The sequence below is a fragment of the Plectropomus leopardus genome, chromosome 11, assembly GCF_026936395.1.
Source record: "Plectropomus leopardus strain MGB_pleo_1.0 chromosome 11, ASM2693639v1, whole genome shotgun sequence".
NCBI classification, from domain to species: domain Eukaryota; kingdom Metazoa; phylum Chordata; class Actinopteri; order Perciformes; family Serranidae; genus Plectropomus; species Plectropomus leopardus.
The window spans coordinates 27,615,303-27,637,257 of record NC_142186.1 but is presented as its reverse complement, the minus strand read 5'-3'; the positions used below and the strand labels follow the sequence as shown (position 1 = coordinate 27,637,257).

Here is a 21,955-nt window from a genome sequence, read left to right as displayed (position 1 = left end):
GAAGTGTGGAAATCAGCAGGGAGCTGTGAAATGAACTGAAAACAAAGAAGCAGTAGAGTTTCCTATTCCCCTCCCTCGTTCTCGCTCCTCCCGACTGCCGATTAGACTCATCACATCATAGTTTTAATTACTGTTATTCAAAGTTCACGTCAGCACATTCGCACAAACACGCAAAAAAACTGCTCGGCTCAAATCTGCCTGATTACGGCGTCTGAAAATGTTTAACTAAGCTGAATGTTGCAAGCTCTAGTTGTAAACCACCCGTCTCTCCCCTTCACTGCTCACAGTTTATTTCCTGGGCGCTGCCCCTTTCAATCAGTGTCTACAGCCCAACAGTGGTTCCCTCCTGAATACGGCCTCTAGTATTAGATTTCATTTAGATCTCATTTACAACACAGATGGAATGGTGCTAGCAGCTCCCCGTGCAGCCATGTGATTACTGATGGCTTTCAGTGGGAGGATACTCATTTACCAACCCTGTTGGCTCAGGTTACTGCATCTGACGATCAGCTCTGGCCATTAGTGGAGAAAATCAGAAGCTCTTTCTTTAATGGGGTTTATTGTAGCAATTAGCACTCCTTTAAGCGACAGTGTGCTCGGGTTACTCTGCCAGCATCATCAGGTTGAGCATCAGCAGGTAGAACACAGCAAAAAACTGCATGTCGCCGACGTTTCGATAACATCTGTACAAACAGTTGTATTACGCACTTGAGTTTGTATGAAAAATATCCCCTATAACGGTCAGGCAATCATTTATGTACAGTAAGGTGCAAAAGTCTTAGGCCACCTCTGATTTATTGTTTTAGCAAAGTTGTAATAAGGAAATATTTATGTATTCCTATATATGTATATTTATTTATCATGATACAAATAGAGCATACAGAGAACATGTACAAACACCCTATAAGTCCAAACCAAACGGCTTCTTCAGACTGAAGTCAGTATTTAGTGTGACCTCTTGAACAGACCAAGTCCAAGTTTTCTTAAATAATGTTCAGGTTTACCAGAAGTTTTAAGTAACTGACGTCGCTTTAGGCTGATGCTATGGAACGGAGGGTTTGTCATTTGGCAGCTTTGGTTCCTCTGTCCCTCCCTCCCTCGCCTCCTCTGCTTGCATCTCCCATGGGCGGGACTGAGATGCAAGGACGGAAAGCGAGTGAGGGGAGTGAGGAGATACATTAGTATGATGAAATGCACCCGTAGTCGCAGTTTCAAGCTTCCTTTTTAGCTTTTAACCACCAGGTAGAGGTATCAGCAGCTAATTGATACCAGGTGTGCCTGCTGATTGCTCAGGTGCATCAATTAGACTGATGGTGTCACAGCCCTTAATTGCTTCTGGGATTAAAAATCAACACTCAATGCTCTCAACAACATGCAATCAATTTCAGTTCCTTAGAGGCATTTAAACCACTGTTTAAGGAATATTTACATCTGCTACTTGCAAATGCTTCTTCTTCTATCCTCGACTTTATGTTTATGTGGGACATGACTTGGCAAATATTTTTACAATGCAAAAATGTCACAATATGCATCATGAGGCTGAAATCTATTGGATTGCACAATCAACTCAACAAAGACACTTCTCAAATGGTGCTCAGTCTTGTTATTTACACACAGCCTAACGCCAGAGGGTGCAGTTAAATTACATATATGAGCACTGTGAACTGCCAGAGGTGAGAAAATGGTTACATTTTCTTTAAAAAAAAGTATTTGATTGGTCTGAAACCTTTTTTTTCTATTACAAACAGGCAATCATTGTTCTTCCAAACAAGTTTAGTTATTTGCTGTTTTTCTTACACTGGCACTCCGCTCATTTTATGGTCAATTTATCAGTCACAAAGAGTACTTCTCAGTGTCTAAAAATAGTTGTGTATTGTCTTCTATGGCTCTGCAAAACCTTTGTTAAGTTTTGAGTTGAATGAAGTGGGTATTAACCAGTCAGGGAGGATCTAATAAAAGATGCTTTTCTATCAGTTGTGTCTGTGGAGTTTCAGACGACTGCAAAGACCCTTTAATGAGGACGTTCTGATCCGGGCACGCCACAAATTATAACTTCTACGATTACCGCATAGATGAGTCAACACATCTCTGACAACTACAATTAAAGATAATTATTTTCATAAAGCATACATTACAAGACTCATGAATTATGTGCCAATATATGGGGGGGGGGGGCTGCTTTTCAAAAAATACATGAAATATTGTGTTTGGAGTACAAAATGTGCATATTTCATATAATGTTTAATAAAATGTATCATTATCTTGTACACCAAATTAAAATTCTAGAATATTTTATGACAGACAAATCACACACACACACACACTCTCACACACACACACACACAATCAGAGACTAAGATATCTCCTTGTTCTTGTCAACATGACACTCAAATTCATAGATGCCTCTAGGTGTCTGAGCTTCCTAATTATCAGGCGGATGTTGCCTACTTCTCTGCTTCAAATGACACACACACACACACACACACACAGTAATCACACACATGGTAATAACACACAGCTTCCTTGTGCGAGCTGATGTTTAGCACGGCAACATGTCAGAAGGTCATAAGGCACGTCACATGCCCTCTGCACGAACATCGCGCCAAAAACACGCGCCAATAATTACGTGTTTATCTGTGACAGACAGTTAGTGAGAGACAGTGCGTGTGTGTTTGTGTGTGTGTAGATGTGTAATGAGGCGATTAGTAGAGCCACACTTTAGAACCAGTTTTGCGAGATGCTCCACAGTCTGCTGTTTGCGTCTTCAAAACCACACTGCTCTGTCAGTCAGCGCCCGAAGTAACAGCGTCCCGACCCCTCGGCTCCATGCTCGGTTACAGAGCGGTCAAAGCATTTAACCTGAGCTCCACTGCTGCATAGACCTCATTAGATCGGCCAGCAGAGCATACCAGAAGAGGCCATCTCTAAAACCAGGTGTCAGTTAGTCATTACTCTGCTGTCTGACCCACAGAGCAGCTGGAAACATTCTGGAGCTAGATATGGCGCCGCGTGGAAACACTGAGAATATCCCCACTTCACTTTCAATGCCATTGGAGCATTAACACAATAGCTCCTAATCAGCATCAGCCGTCCCCTGTACAGACAGAAAATTGTGCTTCTGTCTGGTCTCCAGTCTCATTAATCAAATGACTACAGAGGGTGTGTCTGGCCGCACGTGTGTCTCATAAGTGTAGGCGCGCAGCCAACTGTCTGGTGTTTTTGTACATTGATGAGACATCAACACTCAGCGTGTAGCCTGCAACAAAAGACTGCAAACTATTTTTGGACATCACCAGGTGTACTTGCAGGGGGATTGGAGGGGGGGTTACAGTATATACACTGCGTACTGGTGTGAAAGAATGCAAGTGTGCAACTGGGAATTATTAGAACAATAAGAGCTGTCTGAAAGCAGCTGCAGCTCAGTTATAATCAAGTGGATTTACTGGTATTTAAAGGGATAGTTCACTCTAAATCAAAAACATGCATATTTGTTTTCTTACCTGATGTGCTATTTATCAGTCTAGATTGTTTTGGTGTGGGTTGCAGAGTGTTGGAGATATCTGCCGTAGAGATGTCTGCCTTCTCTTATTATAATGGAACTAGATGGCACTCTGCTTGTCGTGCTCAAAGTGCCAAAATAATACATTTTTCACCCGGTTACTCAAGATAATAGTAAGCAGTTTTAAGTAGAAACTACTTGCCACCTGCATCACCGTGCACAAAAAAATTGTGCCACTAAGTCAGAGATTTATGCTGCGTTTTATTGCAATTCAAAAGTCAATAAATCCATGTGGGTTTTTCCGACTCCAATCTAAATGTGTTCCAGTGCATCTGCTTGGGAAAACATGGATGCCTGCAGCAAACTCATGTTTGTTTTGTTAGCCTCTGAACATCAGAAGCATGTAAACAACTGAACACGCATCATTGCAAGTTTGTATGATCATGAATGCCGTGCGAGGTGACAATGTGCATTCTACAAGAGGTGTTTAAGTGGCAAAGCAGGCAGACATGCACTATAAGTCCGTTGACAATACTAATCACAGACACCCCATCTCCCATAAAAAGACATTTTTAGGATCAGTAGACTACATGCAGATTCACTGATATAGGTGGCTAACAGAGACAGGAGGAGTAGGCTAGTAGGTTAGTAGGCTACTACATGCTCATTAAGAGTTCTATTAAACACAAATGAAACTGAATTGAAATGGAAATGCCATAACAAAGTTATAGCATATTTCACAGCACAAACATTATAAAAAGTAAAAATTGACACGATTTGGAAGGAGTTTCCGATTTGGAATCCTGACTTGAATGGCCATTTCATTGCACTTTTCTGACTCGGAGGTCGTTTTTTTACAGCAGCACTCGATGCTCTCAACAACATGCAATCAACTTCAGCTCCATCGATGCTTTAAACCACTGTTTTTTTCAGGTTTATATCTGCTACTTGCAAATGCTTCCTTTTCTTTTGTTTCATTCTCGCCTTCATGCTCATTAGGGATGTTAAAGTGTAGGACTTAGAACAATACTTCACAGTGCAAAAATGTGACTATGCATCGCGGGGCTTAAACAATGGACTGCTGCAGTATTGAATGAATTACAGTATATACAGTGTGTCTGTGTGCAAGTCTGAGAGTGTGTGACTGGGAATGTGTCATTTTATTAGAACAATAAAAGCTCTCTGATAACAGCTGCAGCAGTCTGCCATGCAAGCGCTGCTGTGTTGTCTATTTTGCAGACTTTTAACATTTAGTGGGAGTGCCACTCTGCTCTAAGCTGCCTTTTTTTAGTCATAAAAAAAGTGTTTCAGTCAAAGCTGTGCTGTGTAAGCAGATTATAGCTCAATTAGAAGCACAGATAAACTTATCTTTTTTCCCCTTGTTTCCCTTTCAAGTTTATCAAGTGCAGAAAAAGCCTCTGCTGGCGTTGTAATGAGATGATATAAAGACATCACTCTCCCTCATTCTCTGCTCTTTCTCTCTCTTTCCAGATGAATTTAACCCCTTTGTTCCCAAGCTGGAGAAGAGCGTCAGCGGAAGCAGCCCATCCAGGGATCGCCTTCTTCTCACCGTGACGATGCTCCTTCTGGCCGCTCTCTTCATCTCCTAGCAACGGCCATCCCATCAGCGTCACCATGCCAACTAGCCTTGGGAGGGTGTACAGTATCAGCGGGTGGGAGAGTTGAGGAAAGGGGGAGTCAGGAGGAGAGGAGAGTTACAACACCACAAATAGAGCAGAAGGCAAAGAGGAGTAAGAAATGAGAGTTTTCAAGCATCACAGTGTGTGTGTGTGTGTGTGTGTGTGTGTGTGTGTTTGTACAGCTGTCTGTCTGAGTGTGGTTTTAGTGGAGTTGAAAGACCTTCAGGCTCTCGGTGACACAGACTGAACCGTATGTTCCATTAAAGTCAGCCTGTGCATACAGATGCAGGTGTGGTAGACTGTGTGTGTGTGTGTATGTGTGTGTGTGTGTGTGTGTGTGTGTGTGTGTGTGTGTGTGTGTGTGTGTGTGTGTGTGTGTGTGTGTGTGTGTGTGTGTGTGTGTGTGTCTGTCTGAACAGGCCACAGGTTGAGCTTGTTGAATCATGCACACCACACAAAGCATTTATACAACAGGAGAGGCGGGGCTGAAATCCAAGTAAAAAAAACAAAACAAAAGAAGAAAAAGCATCAAATCCATCCACCCAATTGAAAACCATTTGGAGACTTTCCCCTGGATCTGATTGGCTGAAACACTTCCTTAGGGCTAGTTGCCATAGTTTCTTGCAACAAGAATTAAACTGAACTCAAATGAACTGAATCAGATAGATCTCATCAGAACTGAACTGAAATTGCCTTTTTTTTTGTTTTGGTTGTTGTTGTTATTGTTGTTGATGATCTTGATTCTGGGAACTTGTCCCAGTCCAAGGAGGGATCCAGCTGACAAACTGGTCCTGTGTAGGAGACTAGTCAAAGTAGCTGATAGTTCATAAACACACCCTGGGACTCAAGACGTTTTAGTTGTCATCTCCACTCTGTCTGCTGTGTCATCCTGCGTTCACCATCAGCACGTCTAATGAAGGCAACAGGGCTGGACGGGGTCGGGGGGGAAATACAGAGCATTTAAACACTGAATCACTTAACGAAAAAAAGGGGGATTTACTGTAGATGTGCCACAGAAACCGCAAGGATTTGTTGATGTTCTAAGTTGCTGTGTTACTTTTCTGTCCCGTCTTTGAGGTACTCAGTTAGTCCTCCGTCATCTCTGAGGTTTAGAAGCACACGATGGCTACGGAGCAGCCATGGATACACTCAGCAATACTGCCCTCCTCCCAGCCGACTGCAGGCCGTTTGGAGGAGAGCATGAAGAGGAGGAGGCACCAAGGACAGTCACTCACACAAGCATCTTCGACCAGGTCCAGTCTCGGATAATAAGAAGATAAGAAGATCGGTGTCGGTGTAGCAGCCTGCTCCACCAATCTCATCTCTGTAAACCCATTCGTCAGATGCCACATGTAAACGGTTTTTCTGTTAATGTACGAGTGTTTGTATGACAGAAAAACATATGTGTGAGTGTGCCACGTGTGTGTGTGTTTGAGAGTGAAAGAGACTATTTTAAAGGGATATGTCATATTTTTTTAAGTGGGGTTGTTTGGGGTACTTGTCCATTGTTAGTGTATGACTTATTGTAGATAAAGGTCTGGGATGGCCCAGTTTGGAGAAGCAAGCTGGAGTCCGACACAGAAGCTATACAATGTACTGCTGTGGACTGGGGCAGCGGCAAAACATATTTAAGCCACCTTTAAAAGAAATCAGAGAGTATTTTCTAAGCTTTACCTTTTGGTCAGACAGCCCGTTCCTACAGGAAAGCAGTTAACAGCTTCAGTTTTCATCTATGCTCTGTCAAAAGCACCAGACTCCACTGACAAAACATCATTTTAGCACACTGCACATAGATGCTGCTGGTCTACCACTGCTTCAAAAAGTTAGCCTGTGTTTTTCTGTGACTTTGCTGAATCCGAATTAACCCTTTTAAATGCCAAAGTCACACAATAACTCAAACAAACTAACTGATCAAGGCAGCGTCAGACCAGCAGAGCTTGTGTTTAGCAATTTTAAATCGCTGTTTTTCTCAGTGGAGTCTGGCTTTGAAGCGAGCAATTACACAACCTCATTTTCCAATTGGAAATCACTGCCTGACACAAACAAAAGCAGAGGAAATACTCTCAATTTAGTGTACACTTAAACTAGTATTGATTTATTTTTTTTAGGTGGCTAAAATGTGTTTTGTTGCAGTTCAGCAGTTCATTTCTTAGCTTCCATGTCAGACTCCAGACTGCTTTTCCAAACTGGCTGCGTGTTGACCGACATCCGACATGTATGTAATATACTGTCAATGGATAAATATCTCATACAACCCCACCTCCAAAAAACCTGAACTGTCCCTTTAAATGGTACTAACAGCCTGAAAATACATCCACATACTGTACATCTTATAAGTATGAAAATGCAAAATAATAAAAAAAAAATCAAAATACAAACTAAAGCAACAAGTAATACATACAAACCAAGTGCTTTGGTGGGGAGGTACGGCAATTCAAAACTCAAACAACTGTACCAGTCGGTTGCTTCAGAATAGCGTTTCCATAGCAACTAGCACCTTATTCACCATGGTTACCCCCACCCTGCCAACGATGGACTCTAGTAGGGCATGGCTTATAGTAGCTGATAACAATGATGAAGGTGAAAATGATTATAATGATAATGACGATGATGGTGATGGAGCCGACAGCTGTCTGCCAGGGTCACGCAGCGGCTCACCCACCGGCGCGTGAGGCGTTCAAGTACTCGTGTAAATGTCAAAACGGACAAAAGAATGGAATAACAATGTCTTGAAATTTGCCAAGGTGAAATGTGACATAAGCATTTTTACAAACTTGAAGCTCAGTTTCCTTGTGGTAGTTTTTTTTTTTAGTTTTTTTTTTTTACTTTTTTTTTTAATTATTATTGGTGTATTTTTGGTTTTCTTGAGGGGGACGACAGGGGTTTAAAAGTTGGAGAATTGGGTGGGTTGAGCCATATGTAAACTTGGGCTGCACTCTGTGGGTCTCTTACTCAAAGGTTAAGTTAGTACAATATCCATAGAGATCTATATAGTCAAATTAAATATATATATATATAGTCGCTGTGGTTCCTGTACCATTTGGCTTGTGACTCTTTTAAAGGACACTTCACCAAATTCTACACAGTAGGATGAGTTTACTCATAGCAGGAATTATTATTCAGATAATTGTAAAATATCTCTTGTGGCTTTGGAGGCAGCTTTTTTATGATGTCATGAGGGTTAGTTTGGTTTGGGGTCAGTGACCAGTACAATCATGGGGTGATTATCCTCAAAATTTGTTTATACTAGCAGAAGAAGCCATGGTGCAGGCCTGGTGTAGTTTATCAGTCCCACCAGTATTTTGTGACGTCGCGATTGCAGCAATTGATGCAAACGCTTGTGCTAACCTGGCAGGGAGAGCTGGAGGAGAGCAGCTAACAGAGACAACCACTCTGCGCTTAATCAAACTGCAGCAGCAGCAGCAGATCGTCGGCAATCGGCAAAACTCAAATAGACACTAATTCTGTTGTCAGGAAAATGTTAACGGAAAAGTAGGTGGCTGGGCGACAGTGGTAAACACTGACATACTGTCAAACATGTAAGTTGGATCGGATTTGGCTGCTCAATATGAATATTCACAGATTCATCTTATTCTCCGTACAAAGTTTTCAAGTTTAACAGGCCTCGCAGGGCGTTCAGTGTGACAGTGGCAATTAGGTCATATAGTAAAACAGCTTATGGCGATAACTACAGATCAGGAATGTGCAACTTTTTTTGCTGACACTAGATGTCAACAAAAGCCAAAGACTATCGTATTAACTCGCAGTGAGGTCACTTCTTCACCTTACAGTGCGGTTTCTGTCCCCCTCTGTGCCGCTGCAGCATGTCCGCAACTGCAAAGAGTAGCATGAAAGTCAGGAGAACTCGTGAACAAAATATCCCCAGATTTTTGTTGCAACCCCTTGGTGGGGGGGTCTAGTCCACCAGGTTGGGAACCACAGATATATATAGGATTTCATTCAAATGCAGTTATTTTTATACATCATTGTGCTCGTAGTTTGGGAATAATGTGGGTGTTTTTCCCCAGAGTGTGTCAGTTTGCCAGATAATCTTCTGACAGTGAAAGCGCACATTTTTGAATTCATAAATGCTCTTGTCACCCAAACAAGGATCTTGTCGGTTGAAACATTTTACCAGTGTGTGAATCAACCCAGGTGTATATATGGCTCTTGGTGGGAGGGCGATGTAGGAGGGGTTTGGGGTCCTAGTGTGGAGCGGGAGGGTTGAAGAGCTGTGCGAGAGGGTAAATCACTCTTCAAGAAGTTGCACTTAAGAACTTAGACACGAGAGCAAGAAAGCGTGTGTGTGTGTCTGAATGTGTGTGTGTGTCAGGGAAAGTAAGAATCAGAGCTCATTTCTGTTAATCACTTCATGTCTGTGTGCAGGAGCTTTAGGGTGAGATGCTGTCTGTGTGTGTGTGTGTGTGTGTGTGTGTGTGTGTGTGCGGGTGAGCGAGTGAGCAACAGTCTCTTTGTTTCTGCTCTTCCCATGTGCGTATGAGCGAGCGAATGTGTGACCGATTGTTGTCTGGCAAAACAAAAAAAAGCATTTAATAGTGTTGGAAACAACAATTACAATCATGTTTACCTTCGACTGGAATGACTTTAAATGAACTTGAAAATAAACTGTAAACTGAACAAACCATAACAGAGGTTATAACAATGATCATGATAACAAAATAATAAGCTTACAAATCTTACTTTTAACAAGATGTGTGTTCGGCTCTTTATTTTCCCTTTTCTAATCCCCCCCGCCCTCCCTGCTCTCTCTGTCTTTGAGGATCTGAAAAAACAGGGAACAAGCGTGGAGCTAATCCAAGACAACAGATGGAGGGGGTTGCAGGAAAGGTTTTACCTGGTATATTCATTTCTCTGTAGATAATGTTGTTTGGGAGCTCACAGATGTGATTTTCCATATCAAAGTTGGTGTGGCGACGCTCTCCCTCAGCAGTAATACCTTTACACGCTCCGATTAGGAGAGATAAGCGCTTCAATCAGCAGCCCAACATTTGAATGACAATGGGAGAGGCCAGCAGTGTGTACCTGTATGTCTGGACCAGCTGATGGAGGGATAAAGCTGCCACTGATGTCAGAGCACAGCCGGGCTCTCTGTCTGTGATCTTATGCAACAGGTCTTTGTCATATGGGAGATATTCTCGACTGAGTGACAGGAGATCACGAGGAAGAAGATGGACAGATAGAGGTCAGCACCCGGGTAGGTGTGGTAGTGAGAAGATGTGAAAGACAGAAGTTTGTTGATGAAAGATGAGTGTTCACACACAATAATCTGAAGTGTGGGAACAAAGTGATTCTCGACACACAGTCCAGTTTTTGAATATGTAATACTCAACCTGTGTAGGCTTGAAAGGTGGCTTTTAAAAGGCTGAACTTAATTTTCACATTGAACCATTCCTGCAACATAGGCCACTTCTCTGATGACTGTACAAATGGTTCCAGCCTAGATCTGAAACTATTAATGAATCAAACTTATGATTGTCATAAAGTTAACCAGAAACTTTTTTTGTTAATCTATTAAAAACTTTGTTTTGTAAGATCCAGATCGAGAGATAACGATCCCTCGATCTGGATCGATATATTGATTCGATGATCAACGATGCAATTTGATCAATCATATCATCATTTTTAGGATGCGCCTTGATTTTAAAATTCTGTGTTACCAGGCAGATAATGGCGAGCACAAGAGAAATACAATGAGGATAATGCATAAAGTTGGACTGGAATAAATAAACAGCATGGGAATATTTTGGCTTCGGGAGAAAGCTAAATTTCTCAATTTCTCAGTTTTTCAGCCAGATTTCTCAATTTCTCAGTTTTGAGATCAATAAAGTATATCTATCTATCTAAGTATGAGTCAACAGGCGAAGCAGGTGCGGTACGTAATGACGTCATGGGATTTACTACGACGCACGTTCCTTGAAAGCGTCTCGCTCGTTAGCTTTTCGCAGCAACATTAGCTGCTCTGTTTCAACAAATTTAGGCTAAAAACAACATACATGCAGATTAAAATTCAACGCTGCTGTCGGGAGATGCGGTGACTTTAACCAGCGGTGAGTGAGAAAAATAAAATAACAACATGTAAATTGTTAAGCTAAACTTCATTAGCGGCTAGGCTAATTTATGCAACGTTAAGAGCTGAAGCTAATACTGTGTGACGAGCATAAACAACTGTTGTTTTGTCTGTGAGCCTTGACAGTTATTATTTAGCCGAATTTTACGCTGTTGTTAAATGGTCTTGTTTTTTGGGTTGTTGGGAGAAGTTTGCCTTTAGGGCTTTGAGTCATTTAGTTCTGAAATTTTATTAAAAACATAATGGTTTGGGTTCAAATTAAGACATTTCTTCCTGCTTCCTGGCAGAAAGCCCTAAAAGTTAACTTATCCCACGAGCTTTTGATGTGAGATACTGGTGTCAGTTTTAAGTAAATTTAACTGCACTTTTCAGGTAACCATTATTTACAATTATCTATGTGATGTTTTTATTTTATGGCCATAAACAAACAAACAAAAAAAATTAAGGGGCTGCAGCTTCTGTAACAGATTGTGTTAAATGGGCATGATATAGTTACATATCGATCGCAGGCTCCTAAATCAAATCAAAATCATATCGTGGCAGATTTGTGATAGTGGAAAATAGTGTATCATTGTCCAAAGAAATCAATAATATTGCATTGTGATAAAACTGGTGATTTACACCCCTAATATAACATCCCACTCCCTCTTGACTTCAGCCATTTGTTTGCTCTCCTCGCTTTTGTTTCTCTTCTTGTGCACTGAGCTGAACTGCCCGTCAGAGTAATTCTCTCACCGACAGACTCTACTGGCTCTGATGTCAATCAAACCTGTTGAATCCGCCAAAAAACAGGAAAAAAGGGCTGACTAGTGCCAACAGTTTGGGACACACTGCAAAAACTATGGTGACAGACACTGACCGGAGGCCACTGACCAACAGCTGACTGTCGGCTTGGAAAATCAAGGCTGTCAGAAAATTCTGACTGTGAATAAAGTAGCGATTTTTCACTGGTTTATATTTAATAAATTGGTTGGTCTGCAGGGAGTGTTTCCTACTCTGCAGATATTTTTGGCTGAAGTGTCACTTTAATGAGATACAATAACAGAGTCTTAGTTTTGGCTCCAACTGATATGTTGAAAAAAGTGCTCTAGTTATGTGTGCAAAACACATTTGCTAACGTGTGCGAAAGCTGTACTGTAAAATGCTTCCTTTTTTTCTTTATTACATTTAGAAAAAGTACAACTATTTGAGCCCAACTTTCCTCTCTACCAGGTACAGATATATGTGTTTTGGCTGAGTGAAGAAGCTCAAGCAGAAGGACCCAGATTCAGGACAAGAGGTAGGTGGATAAAAATACTTTAACTGACGAGCACAGGCTACAGGCCGATGAGGTAAATGTCAGGTGGGCAGGCTAACAGGCAGGGACAATCAGGACGCAGGGAAACTTGAAGGGAACGTGAGTAGATGATCTGGTAAAGAACAAAGTGCAGGTAAGAGTAGAAGACACTAATTGAGAAAGTGAGAACAGGTGAGCAGACAGCAGAACTGATGAAGGACAGGTGAAACTAACCAGAGCAGGGCAGACAATCAAAAAGGTGCGAAAACACAAAGACAGAAAGTAAAAACAGACATGAGGAGTGAACCTAAAAAAATAAAACAAAAAACAGGCTAAACATGAAAGTATATAAAACAAGGAAAAACAAAAACTGAAAACCCCAAAAACAAGGTCCACAAGATAATGGGGAAACCCAGGATCATGACAATATGAAGTTTTGCTTTAGGCTATGAACACTGCAATGATGATCCTGCTGATCTAACCCTTAAAAAACCCCCATCATAATTTCCATTTGGAAACAGACACATCATAAGTGGAGGAGCATCCCGGCAGTGAATCAGACATTAGCGGCGTTTGAGACGTGAACCTGATGGATGAATGCGATGACTGGCACGACCTAACAAACCATATTCTGCCAACATTAAGTCTGCATTTCTGAGAATCACCCTGACTCACTTCAGGCTGACATTAGGCTTCTAGACATTAGTTGATTTTTTTAAAAAAAAGTCAAAACACTCCCTCCCTTATTAATCTGAGGCCAGTATTCTGCATCATGCTCACTGTTGTCATTGGGTTAAAATCCAACAGGGAACTACCTAACAGAATTAACCGGACTGAATAACTTAGCTTTATTTATTTATTTATTTATTTTTATTAATTTTTTTATTTAGCTTTTTTTGTGGGTCTCACCAACAATAGTTGATGAAGTACCTTTAAGCCAAAAGTCTTACCAGAAAGTAAGTGAATGAATGACTGGTTGAAGTTAAAGTCGCCTATTCGAATATTACTTCTTGAGTAAAAGTCTTAAAATCTATGGTATTTACCATACTTGAGTATCAACAGTAATTTTAATTAACATGAATGTAATTAAGTGTTGAAAGTAAAAGTACAAGTACATTCTGTTAGTAAGAAAACTAGCAGTCTTAATTTTGAGAAATATAACATTTACTTCTCCCTTACATACACCACCTTAAAAATGGGGCGTACACTTTAAGAAAAATGAGAACTTTTTTTTACAACTTAAGCCTTTGAACCTGAGGAAATTGGCTTAACCCTCTGGCAGGGTTTTAATTTTATAAATATTAAATATTCATTAATTCTTATAATTTTAAAGGCTTTAAAGAACAAAATCCAGTTTGTCTTACACTCCCATTCATTCATTCGTCCGTTAGTTCCCTTCCTCCTTTCCTCAGTCCCTATTTTGTAGTATGTGACTAAAATATGCAGGGGGGAAATGTAGTGAAGCAGAATTTTACATTTTATGTATGAAATGTAGTGGATTAAAAGTAAAAGTTGACAGAAATATAAAAACTCAAATAAAGTACAGACACTAATCGTTAAGTACTATGACAAAGTACTATTACTTCATTTCAGTGCACTGTTGCTCATCTACCACGACCCCTCTGTGTCTCACTGATCTGTTTGCCAGCCTGTGCTGTAGTAACCAGCACTGACCACTTGGTGCCGCTGTTCAGTCACAGCTTTCTTTGAATAGAGGTGCTGCTCTTGAATGCCCCTGCCTTGTAATCCTTTATCTGAATACATAAATCCATTAAAGCCACAATGGACGTTGTGTAACTGGTGTCATTGGGATTAAACGTGCAGATTTATTTTACTGGGTTATTTTATTTGTTATTTAACCTTTATTTAAACAGGTGATGTCATTCAGACACATGGTCTCATTCTCAAAATAGACCAGGTTAACAGCACACAACACAAAGTTACAGACACACAAAATGATACTGGACAGCTTTTTTTCCTTCTGTAGCTTATTCCAGATTGAGGGGGCAGAGATGGCCTTTTTACCAATTTCTGTACAGACTGAGGGGATGTGAGTAATTAAGCTCTTGGAGCACAGACTATGACAGCACAGTTTTCATGACTGGTAAATGGATGAATAAGTGGACAGCATGGCTTTAGATGAAGTTATACCACTGCAAAACTCTCTGCAGGGATGGATTATTTAATTTGTCTAACAGGCACAGGCCCAGGGGCCCCAAGTGTCAGGTACCCATCTCAGGTCCCCACACTTCACCTGCAATATGTCACTCAAATTAACAAATACTGGTGAGGAAGAGACCTGAAATGACCACAAATAATCAGAAAGAGATGCAAAGGAACTGCAAAGGGCCACACAATACCCATATAAAGGGCAAAATAATCTCAAAGAGACACAAAATTACCCCAAAGTGATACAGAATGCCCACAAGAGACTTAAAATGACTACAAAGACACATAAAAAGACCAAACGGAGATGCAGAGGAACTGAAAAGAGACACAAAATATCCACAAAAAGACCAAAGCAACCTCATAGAGCCACAAAATTACCTCAAAGTGATACAGAATGCCCAAAAAGCACCGAAGTTAGCACACACTGGTCATGAAGAGACTTAAAATGACCAAAAAGACAAAAAAAATACCAAAAGGAGATACCAAAGAATTGGGAAGAGACACAAAACCTACAAAAAAGGAGTAAAACAATCTCACAGAGACACAAAATGACCAAAAGAGACACAAGATGCATCTCATAGTGATACAGAATGACCACAAATCACTAAAGTTAGCACATAATGGTTGTGAATAGACTTAAAATGACCACAGAGAGACACACAAAGACCAAAAGGAGATGGAAAGGAACTGAAAAAAACCACAAAGTACCCAGGCTAAAACAATCTCGAAGAGACACAAAACCACAAAGAGATACAATACGAGGAGACGCAGTACAACAAAAAAAAGAGGCACCACTGCCACAAAGCCTGTGTCTTGCTCCTGTGTAGGAGAGGTGGGAGCCTTTTGCATATGTGTGCCCAGGGGCCCGTTCCCTCATGATCTGCCCATGGATCTGTGCATAATTAAAGATAATCAGTTGTCTAAAGAATATGATGGTGTGTGAGGGGTTTACAGCCAGTGATGAATCTCAGCTCACGTCAGCATTGTCCACAAGAGGAAATAAAGTGGCAGCAACAAGCTGTTTCTTGGCATTAAACAAGAAGTAGGATCCGTTCCTAAAACAGAATCCTAATTTTGTGGTTCTGAGTAGTGTATTTGCAGTATGTTAAAGTAGATGACTTCATGGAGAGAGTTTGCTGTGGCTCGCCAAAGGTGAGAATGAGGCTGTGAAGGCCATAGACGTGCACTCTTGCATAGCAACCATTGAAAAATTATGCAATCGGAGGCTTCGGCAAACGGCTGTTCAAACTCGTCCTCCATTCATGAATGTCAAGGCGATGTTTCCGTCTGCATTCATTTATCACAATGAGTCAGGCTCAGGAGAAAATGTTCTGTCTTCTCTGATTGTGTTTGTTTAACAGAGAAAACAATGTTACGCATGGGAAGACTTGCAAATAAGAAGCTCTTAACGATTGTTCTACAAATATCTGAACCACTCACATGCACAAAACGTCTGACATTACAGCTAACTGTCTCCACTGCATGTCTGAACCTAGTCTCAAAGATGTGAGGAACACTTAAAGCCTAATTTATAGCTGTTTGTTTAAGGGTTACAGTCTCCTCAAACATCTTCACATTCAAGGATTTAAAAAGAAACTGTCGTTTATTACCACATAGGTTTGTAGAGAAATGACCAATGTAGTCTCATGGTGGTGCTTATAAAACAATATTGCCAAAGCCTCAGATACAATTAAATGACTATTATAAATAAATACAAGAAAAAAAAATCAATAATATATTCAAATCTACAGAAATCCATTGGATAAAACAATAGATGCATAAATAAAAAGAGCAATGGTTTTTGAGAAAAGTGGGGAAAAGTAACACCCCCACCTTTGCTTCCTAACATTCGACAGTGTGCTGTACAGAGCACACGTAAAATGATTTCAACGGCGAAAATGTCACAAAATGCGTGAAGTATTATTTGGTTATTTATCTTAAATGACGCATAATCAATTTTGTGTAAAATCTGCGAAATCCTATGATGATTGCTCACAAGATGACGTGCACTAACAGCATCTGCTTGGACAGACTTGCAGCTGCAGTTTGCAAACTTGTTGTATAATTGTCTCAATAAAGTTGATTACCCCACCCCTGAAAAAAAAAAGCCAAGAAACTTGCAGTTGCAGTCTGAGAGTGCTGCCAAGTTGTCATCGCACACCACTGAAAATTTCCATTTTAGGCATTTATTTGACAAATAATAATGTTTTTATCAACTTTGGTAATTTAAAAAGAGTACAGAAGCGTTAATTGAGTTGAAATGTACGCTTTCGCTGCTCTTGTCATCTCGCCCCTCAAGCTGCGGTCAGGACTGGAGTCTCCCGGTTCTCCACTGTCACATGCTGTGAACACATCGAGCAAACTTAGTGAAATTTCACAGGGGTAAATGGCATGGAGGTCTCTAGCTTGGTTGGGAATGAAAGAGGGGGAACTGAAAATGAAACACATATGTATTATATTCATGGGCAGGAAGTATTTTTTCAGCTATCGACAAAAAAGGTAATCTGTACGTAATATCTAAGCGTACAACACAGTGTTAGTGTATGTTACAGCGAGTATGTCTGGTCAAAGCTGAACCCTTAAGTTGGGCTGTAAGTTTTTTAAAATAATTTAAATGGACATGAGCCGCCGTTCTTTTTTTGCTTCACCTTCGTTCACAGGTTTGTTTTAGAACCTGTATCTGACCGCTCATGCTTATTGCGCTTTTGGACATACACTGAACAAGAATTTAAAATCAACATTTTGTTTTTGCTCACATTTTTTGCGCTGAGCACTTCTCCTTTTCCAAGAAAATTCATCTACCTGACAGGTGTGGCATATTAAGGTGCTGATGAAACAGCTTGATTACTACACAGGTGTACCTTAGGCTGGTCCCTAAAGCAGGAGACTCTAAAATGTGCAGTTTTATCTTGAAAAAGAGGCATTTATTTTGATTTTACATGACCGTAGCTGCAGAAATCCATCTTTTAATCTCCATCTTCATCTTCACGTAGAGTCGATCTGGCTGTTGATTGTGGCCTGTGGAACGTCGGCCCACTCGTCTCGTGGCTCTGTGAAGTTGGAGGATATTGGCAGGAATTGCAACATGCTGTTGTACATGTCGATCCAGAGCATCCCAAACATGCTCAGTGGGTGACATGTCTGGTGGATGTATTATCTTGGAAAAGGTCAGTGCTCAATATCAATTTTAACACATTTGTGACCAGAGGTTGAGAGAAACAATCATTTTGTTTTTGTGTGCATTAGATAAAGTCTTAGATCTTTAATTTCAGCCTGTGAAAATGGGGTCAAAAACATAAGTGTTGTTTACATTTTTGTTCATCGTCTTTCGTTGCGTTGCCATTTTGTGAATTTGGTGAAGTAAGCAGTCAGTGAAGTAAGTAAGCATAAATAGGAAAATGTACTTTAAGTACGAGAAGTAAAAGTACCCAATTCAGAAAAAAATCGAAAATAAAAACTATTTAAACAAATAATAATGATAAATAAGAAAAATGACTGAAGTGTCATTTAAAAAAATTTTAAAAAAGTATCCAATTCAGAAATATAAAAAAAAACACCCAGTGCGAATCATTTCAGATTTGCACTGGGTAGTTGTATTTGTAACAAAATGTTATTTTATGTACTCTTATTATTATTATTTTCATGAAAATAGTATTCTTAATTTGTAAAGTAACTAGTAACTAAAGCCTTGTAGATTAATGTAATGAAGTAAATAGTAAAGTATTTCCCTCTGACATGTAGTGGAGTAAATGTATAAAGATGGAAACAAAGAAAGGACTCAAGTAAAGTACAATTCCCTTAAATTTGTACTTAAATACAGTGTATAATGTACTTAGTTATAGTCCAGCATTGATTGTATGATATTGACCATGAAAAATAAACAGTTTCCCACATGAGAGACGCTGCGTGGCTGCAGTGAGGCAGTAGACGGGCATGGAGTGTAAAAAAAATGGAGAACGTATCAAAATATATTTTACTGTATTTATTAGCAGCCAAGCTAACATTTGCCAGTTAGCTAGGTTTCCATGTGCGTCACGTAGGGCACTGCCCACATTGAACACGAACATCGCCTCAGTGGGCGACGGCCACTTGCCTGCAGTAGCTCATATGTGACCGTACCCTGATGTGATAGGCTGGTAGAACCAATGGCGTACCAAAATTAAACATATGGTTTCGATGATTTAGAAAACATCAGCGTCCACACACCCATCCATCTATAACACCCAATGACGCATAAACAGAAAGACCACAAATGAAACAGATGATCCCCCCGTTGACACACGCCCTGCTCCCTCTGCGCCCTTAGTCAGGTCTGTGTGGTGAGGAGCTCAGTGACGGCCGCAGCAACGAGGCAAGGGAAGCCCTCCTACTCTGCCTTATGGCTCCTGCTTGAAAAACCTGCTCCTCGGCACGCGAACACGCCTTTCTGTCGACATGTTATTCAAAAAGCCTTGAGTCATATGCTGTTCGGTCCAAGGATATGCACACATTTGGTGCTCGTGTATGTGTGAATGTGATGTGGGTATTGGTGTGTTTGTCTGTCGAGTGACGCAGCATTTTTCCAGGGCCACAGAGGGAGAAAGTGAGTCACTAATGTCACGTTGTGGCACCTGGGGCCAGATTCAGAAATTCCTCTCACCCACCTGCTGAAATTTCAAGCCTGATTAAACTCAGGTGTGATTCATCAAGCACTTAATGGAGATAAAGCCTCCCCTGAAGAACATCAGGGATTCTTCTAACACTTTTCCAACAGCCTTCTAAAGAAAAGTTGACATTTATCAAGTATTTTGGAGCTTTTCCATGTTTTTATTTGGGTTTGAATCAAAGGCAAACTTCGAAAAACCTTTTTCTGTTCTAAACAAAAAACTAACACGTGTTTTTAAGTCTTAGAAGAATCTCCACTCGTACACGGGGCCTATAATTCCAGTTACAGCTCTGCCTGGCTGACGCCAAAACAGCCCTCACTCGTGCTGCAGAGGGATCCCGACGGGTTTGAACGATGCAATTTCATCACTACTCACTGATGCCGATCATTCCATTTCTCAAACCTCATCGCAGAAGTCTTAAGGTTGAAGTAATAATCTGTGTCATTTTCATATAAATACATTTCTGCTTTTCTGTGCCTTATTAAATCAACTTATAACCTTTCTGGAGGACATTTCACATTTTATTTAACCTTGTAACTTTCCTGGGAAAATCTTCTCAAGAACAGGAAGTGATTTGTTTTCGTGTATGGATAGCACCAGCAAGTTTTTAGGAGTAAATAGAGGAAAACTTAAGCCTGTTATCATTCCCAGGGCATCAAATACTGCTGCTTTATCAGTACACCCCTGGGCATGTGATATTGACGCCAATGGCATCTTTTAGCGCCTTTATGAGACGTACTTTTTTTACATACTCAATAGTAAACCCATCTGCAGCAATACTTCATGCTAAGAGCAACTGACTTATCGTAAACAAGCGGCAACCACCAGAGCTGAAATCTGAAGCCAACACAGAAGTGCCAAAAACTGCAATTCATCAAATGACCTGTCTCCAGAAGCAGGTCAATCTCCATAGACACCCATGTTAAAATGCCCAACTTTACAGCAGAAATAAGCCGTTTACATTTTATTAAGCCCTAAATTTACGCATATTTAAGGGCAGGCAGCTTTGAGTGACAGGCTGTCTGCCAACAGTGTCCTCGCCTTCTCACTCAGATCCACCCCTCACTCCTCCACAGCTGTAGCTAATTATTGTCAAAAAAGGTGGTGGTTTTTTTACTGCTTTCCCTCCAAAATTAGGGCGTGCACTTGGGTTTTTCAAACACAGGTAAACCTGCTAAATACTGCATACCCACTGCCAGTGAACTCACCACACGAGTCTGTCTGTCTTTCTGTCAGGTTTTGTATATGTGTGTGTGTGTGTGTGTGTGTGTGTGTGTGTGTGTGTGTGTGTGTGTGTGTGTGTGTGTGTGTGTGTGTGTGTCTGTTCAACCTGATGACATCCTGGCGTGTTTCATGTGGACTTAACAGGCTCCATCCGGTCATGTTCTCACTTGATGTCGTCCGGCGTTTCATGCAGACGCGAAAAGTTGCTTTTGGCATTGCAGTCTTGCGGCAAAAGCACTGTCAAAGTGGCTGTATTTTACGAGTTTAGAATGAGAACGAGCTTGATCGTGAGTGTTGAAAGCCACCACAGCTGAGCAGACACTGATGAGCAGGCCACTTAAAACAACTCAAGCTGCAACAGAAAAACATTTAAGAAAAAGAAAGAGATTAGAGTTTTTGAACCTCCAAATGCCACTTGACTTTTTGCTGTTACTTGATTTAAGATTTGATTGTGATTTTGTAATATTTGTTTAACATAGCCCTACATTTAAAATCTGCAGACGTCTTTCACATTCACACTGCGAGCAGAACATCAGTGGAGAGCTCAGACATCATGTGAGCAGCCCCACAAGTTTGTCAGGCTTTGGACACAGCTGAACTTTTCATCGCCATCAGCCATGAAAAGGCAATCAGACTTCCTTGCATTTCGACCAATGCGATGTCGTGTCTTCGCCTGACAAGCGGAAAACAGATGAGATTTTGATTACAGCTCCTCAAAGCCACACAGTTCTCTACATCTTTGATTTAAAGGCCCGAGGAAATTCAGCAATGCATAAAGAGCATCACGCTAAATAAATGAATAAAGTTCGTACCTTGTGGATTCACTTCTGTGCTGACATGACAACATTCCCATCATTCTCTCATGAAGCAATATTAATTTTTTCCCTCCGTAATTCCCAACAGTTCTGGCGTGAATCATGAAGTTATGACTGATCCTGTCTCTGGAGACAAGAACACATATGATAAAAGTAATTTTGTTTGCATACACACAGGCAGATAAGAGTACATTTGCTCCCAACAGACCAACAACCACATCATCTTGACTTTATTACACAGTGGATATTTTTAACCAGCTATATCTAAGGCTTTGATGAGATGTTGTGACAGTCTTGAACGCTACAAATTTCTCTCTTTACATCTTCTGTCTGTCTCGCCCCGTCTTCCTTTTTAGTACATTTTCCTTTTCCCCAATTCCTCATCCCTCACATGGATGCAACGTGCCTGGCCCCTCACAACTTTGCACTGCCTGCTTTGCCGTCTCTCCATTTTCTCATCCTCCCTCTGAACGGCTGCTCTGACGCTGTCATTCGCCCCCAGATTTATGCTTTTGGTGTTAGTCACTGCCTGGCTTTCCCCTTCGTCCTCTCATCACATGTCCCCTCTTCTCTAAGTTTAGCACTAATCCTCTATTTC

General features: G+C 40.8%; 1 protein-coding gene across 1 annotated transcript in view; it reads left to right on the top strand.

Moving 5' to 3' along the window:
• efna3b (ephrin-A3b) overlaps positions 1–9,849 on the top strand; it is a 77,523-nt gene extending 67,674 nt beyond the window's left edge. Inside the window, exon 6 of the mRNA XM_042490685.2 lies at positions 4,991–9,849. Within this exon, the coding sequence (XP_042346619.1) occupies positions 4,991–5,109 (119 nt within the window). The 3' untranslated portion in view covers positions 5,110–9,849. The remainder of the gene's footprint in view (positions 1–4,990) is intronic.
• The last annotated feature ends 12,106 nt before the right edge of the window (positions 9,850–21,955 follow it).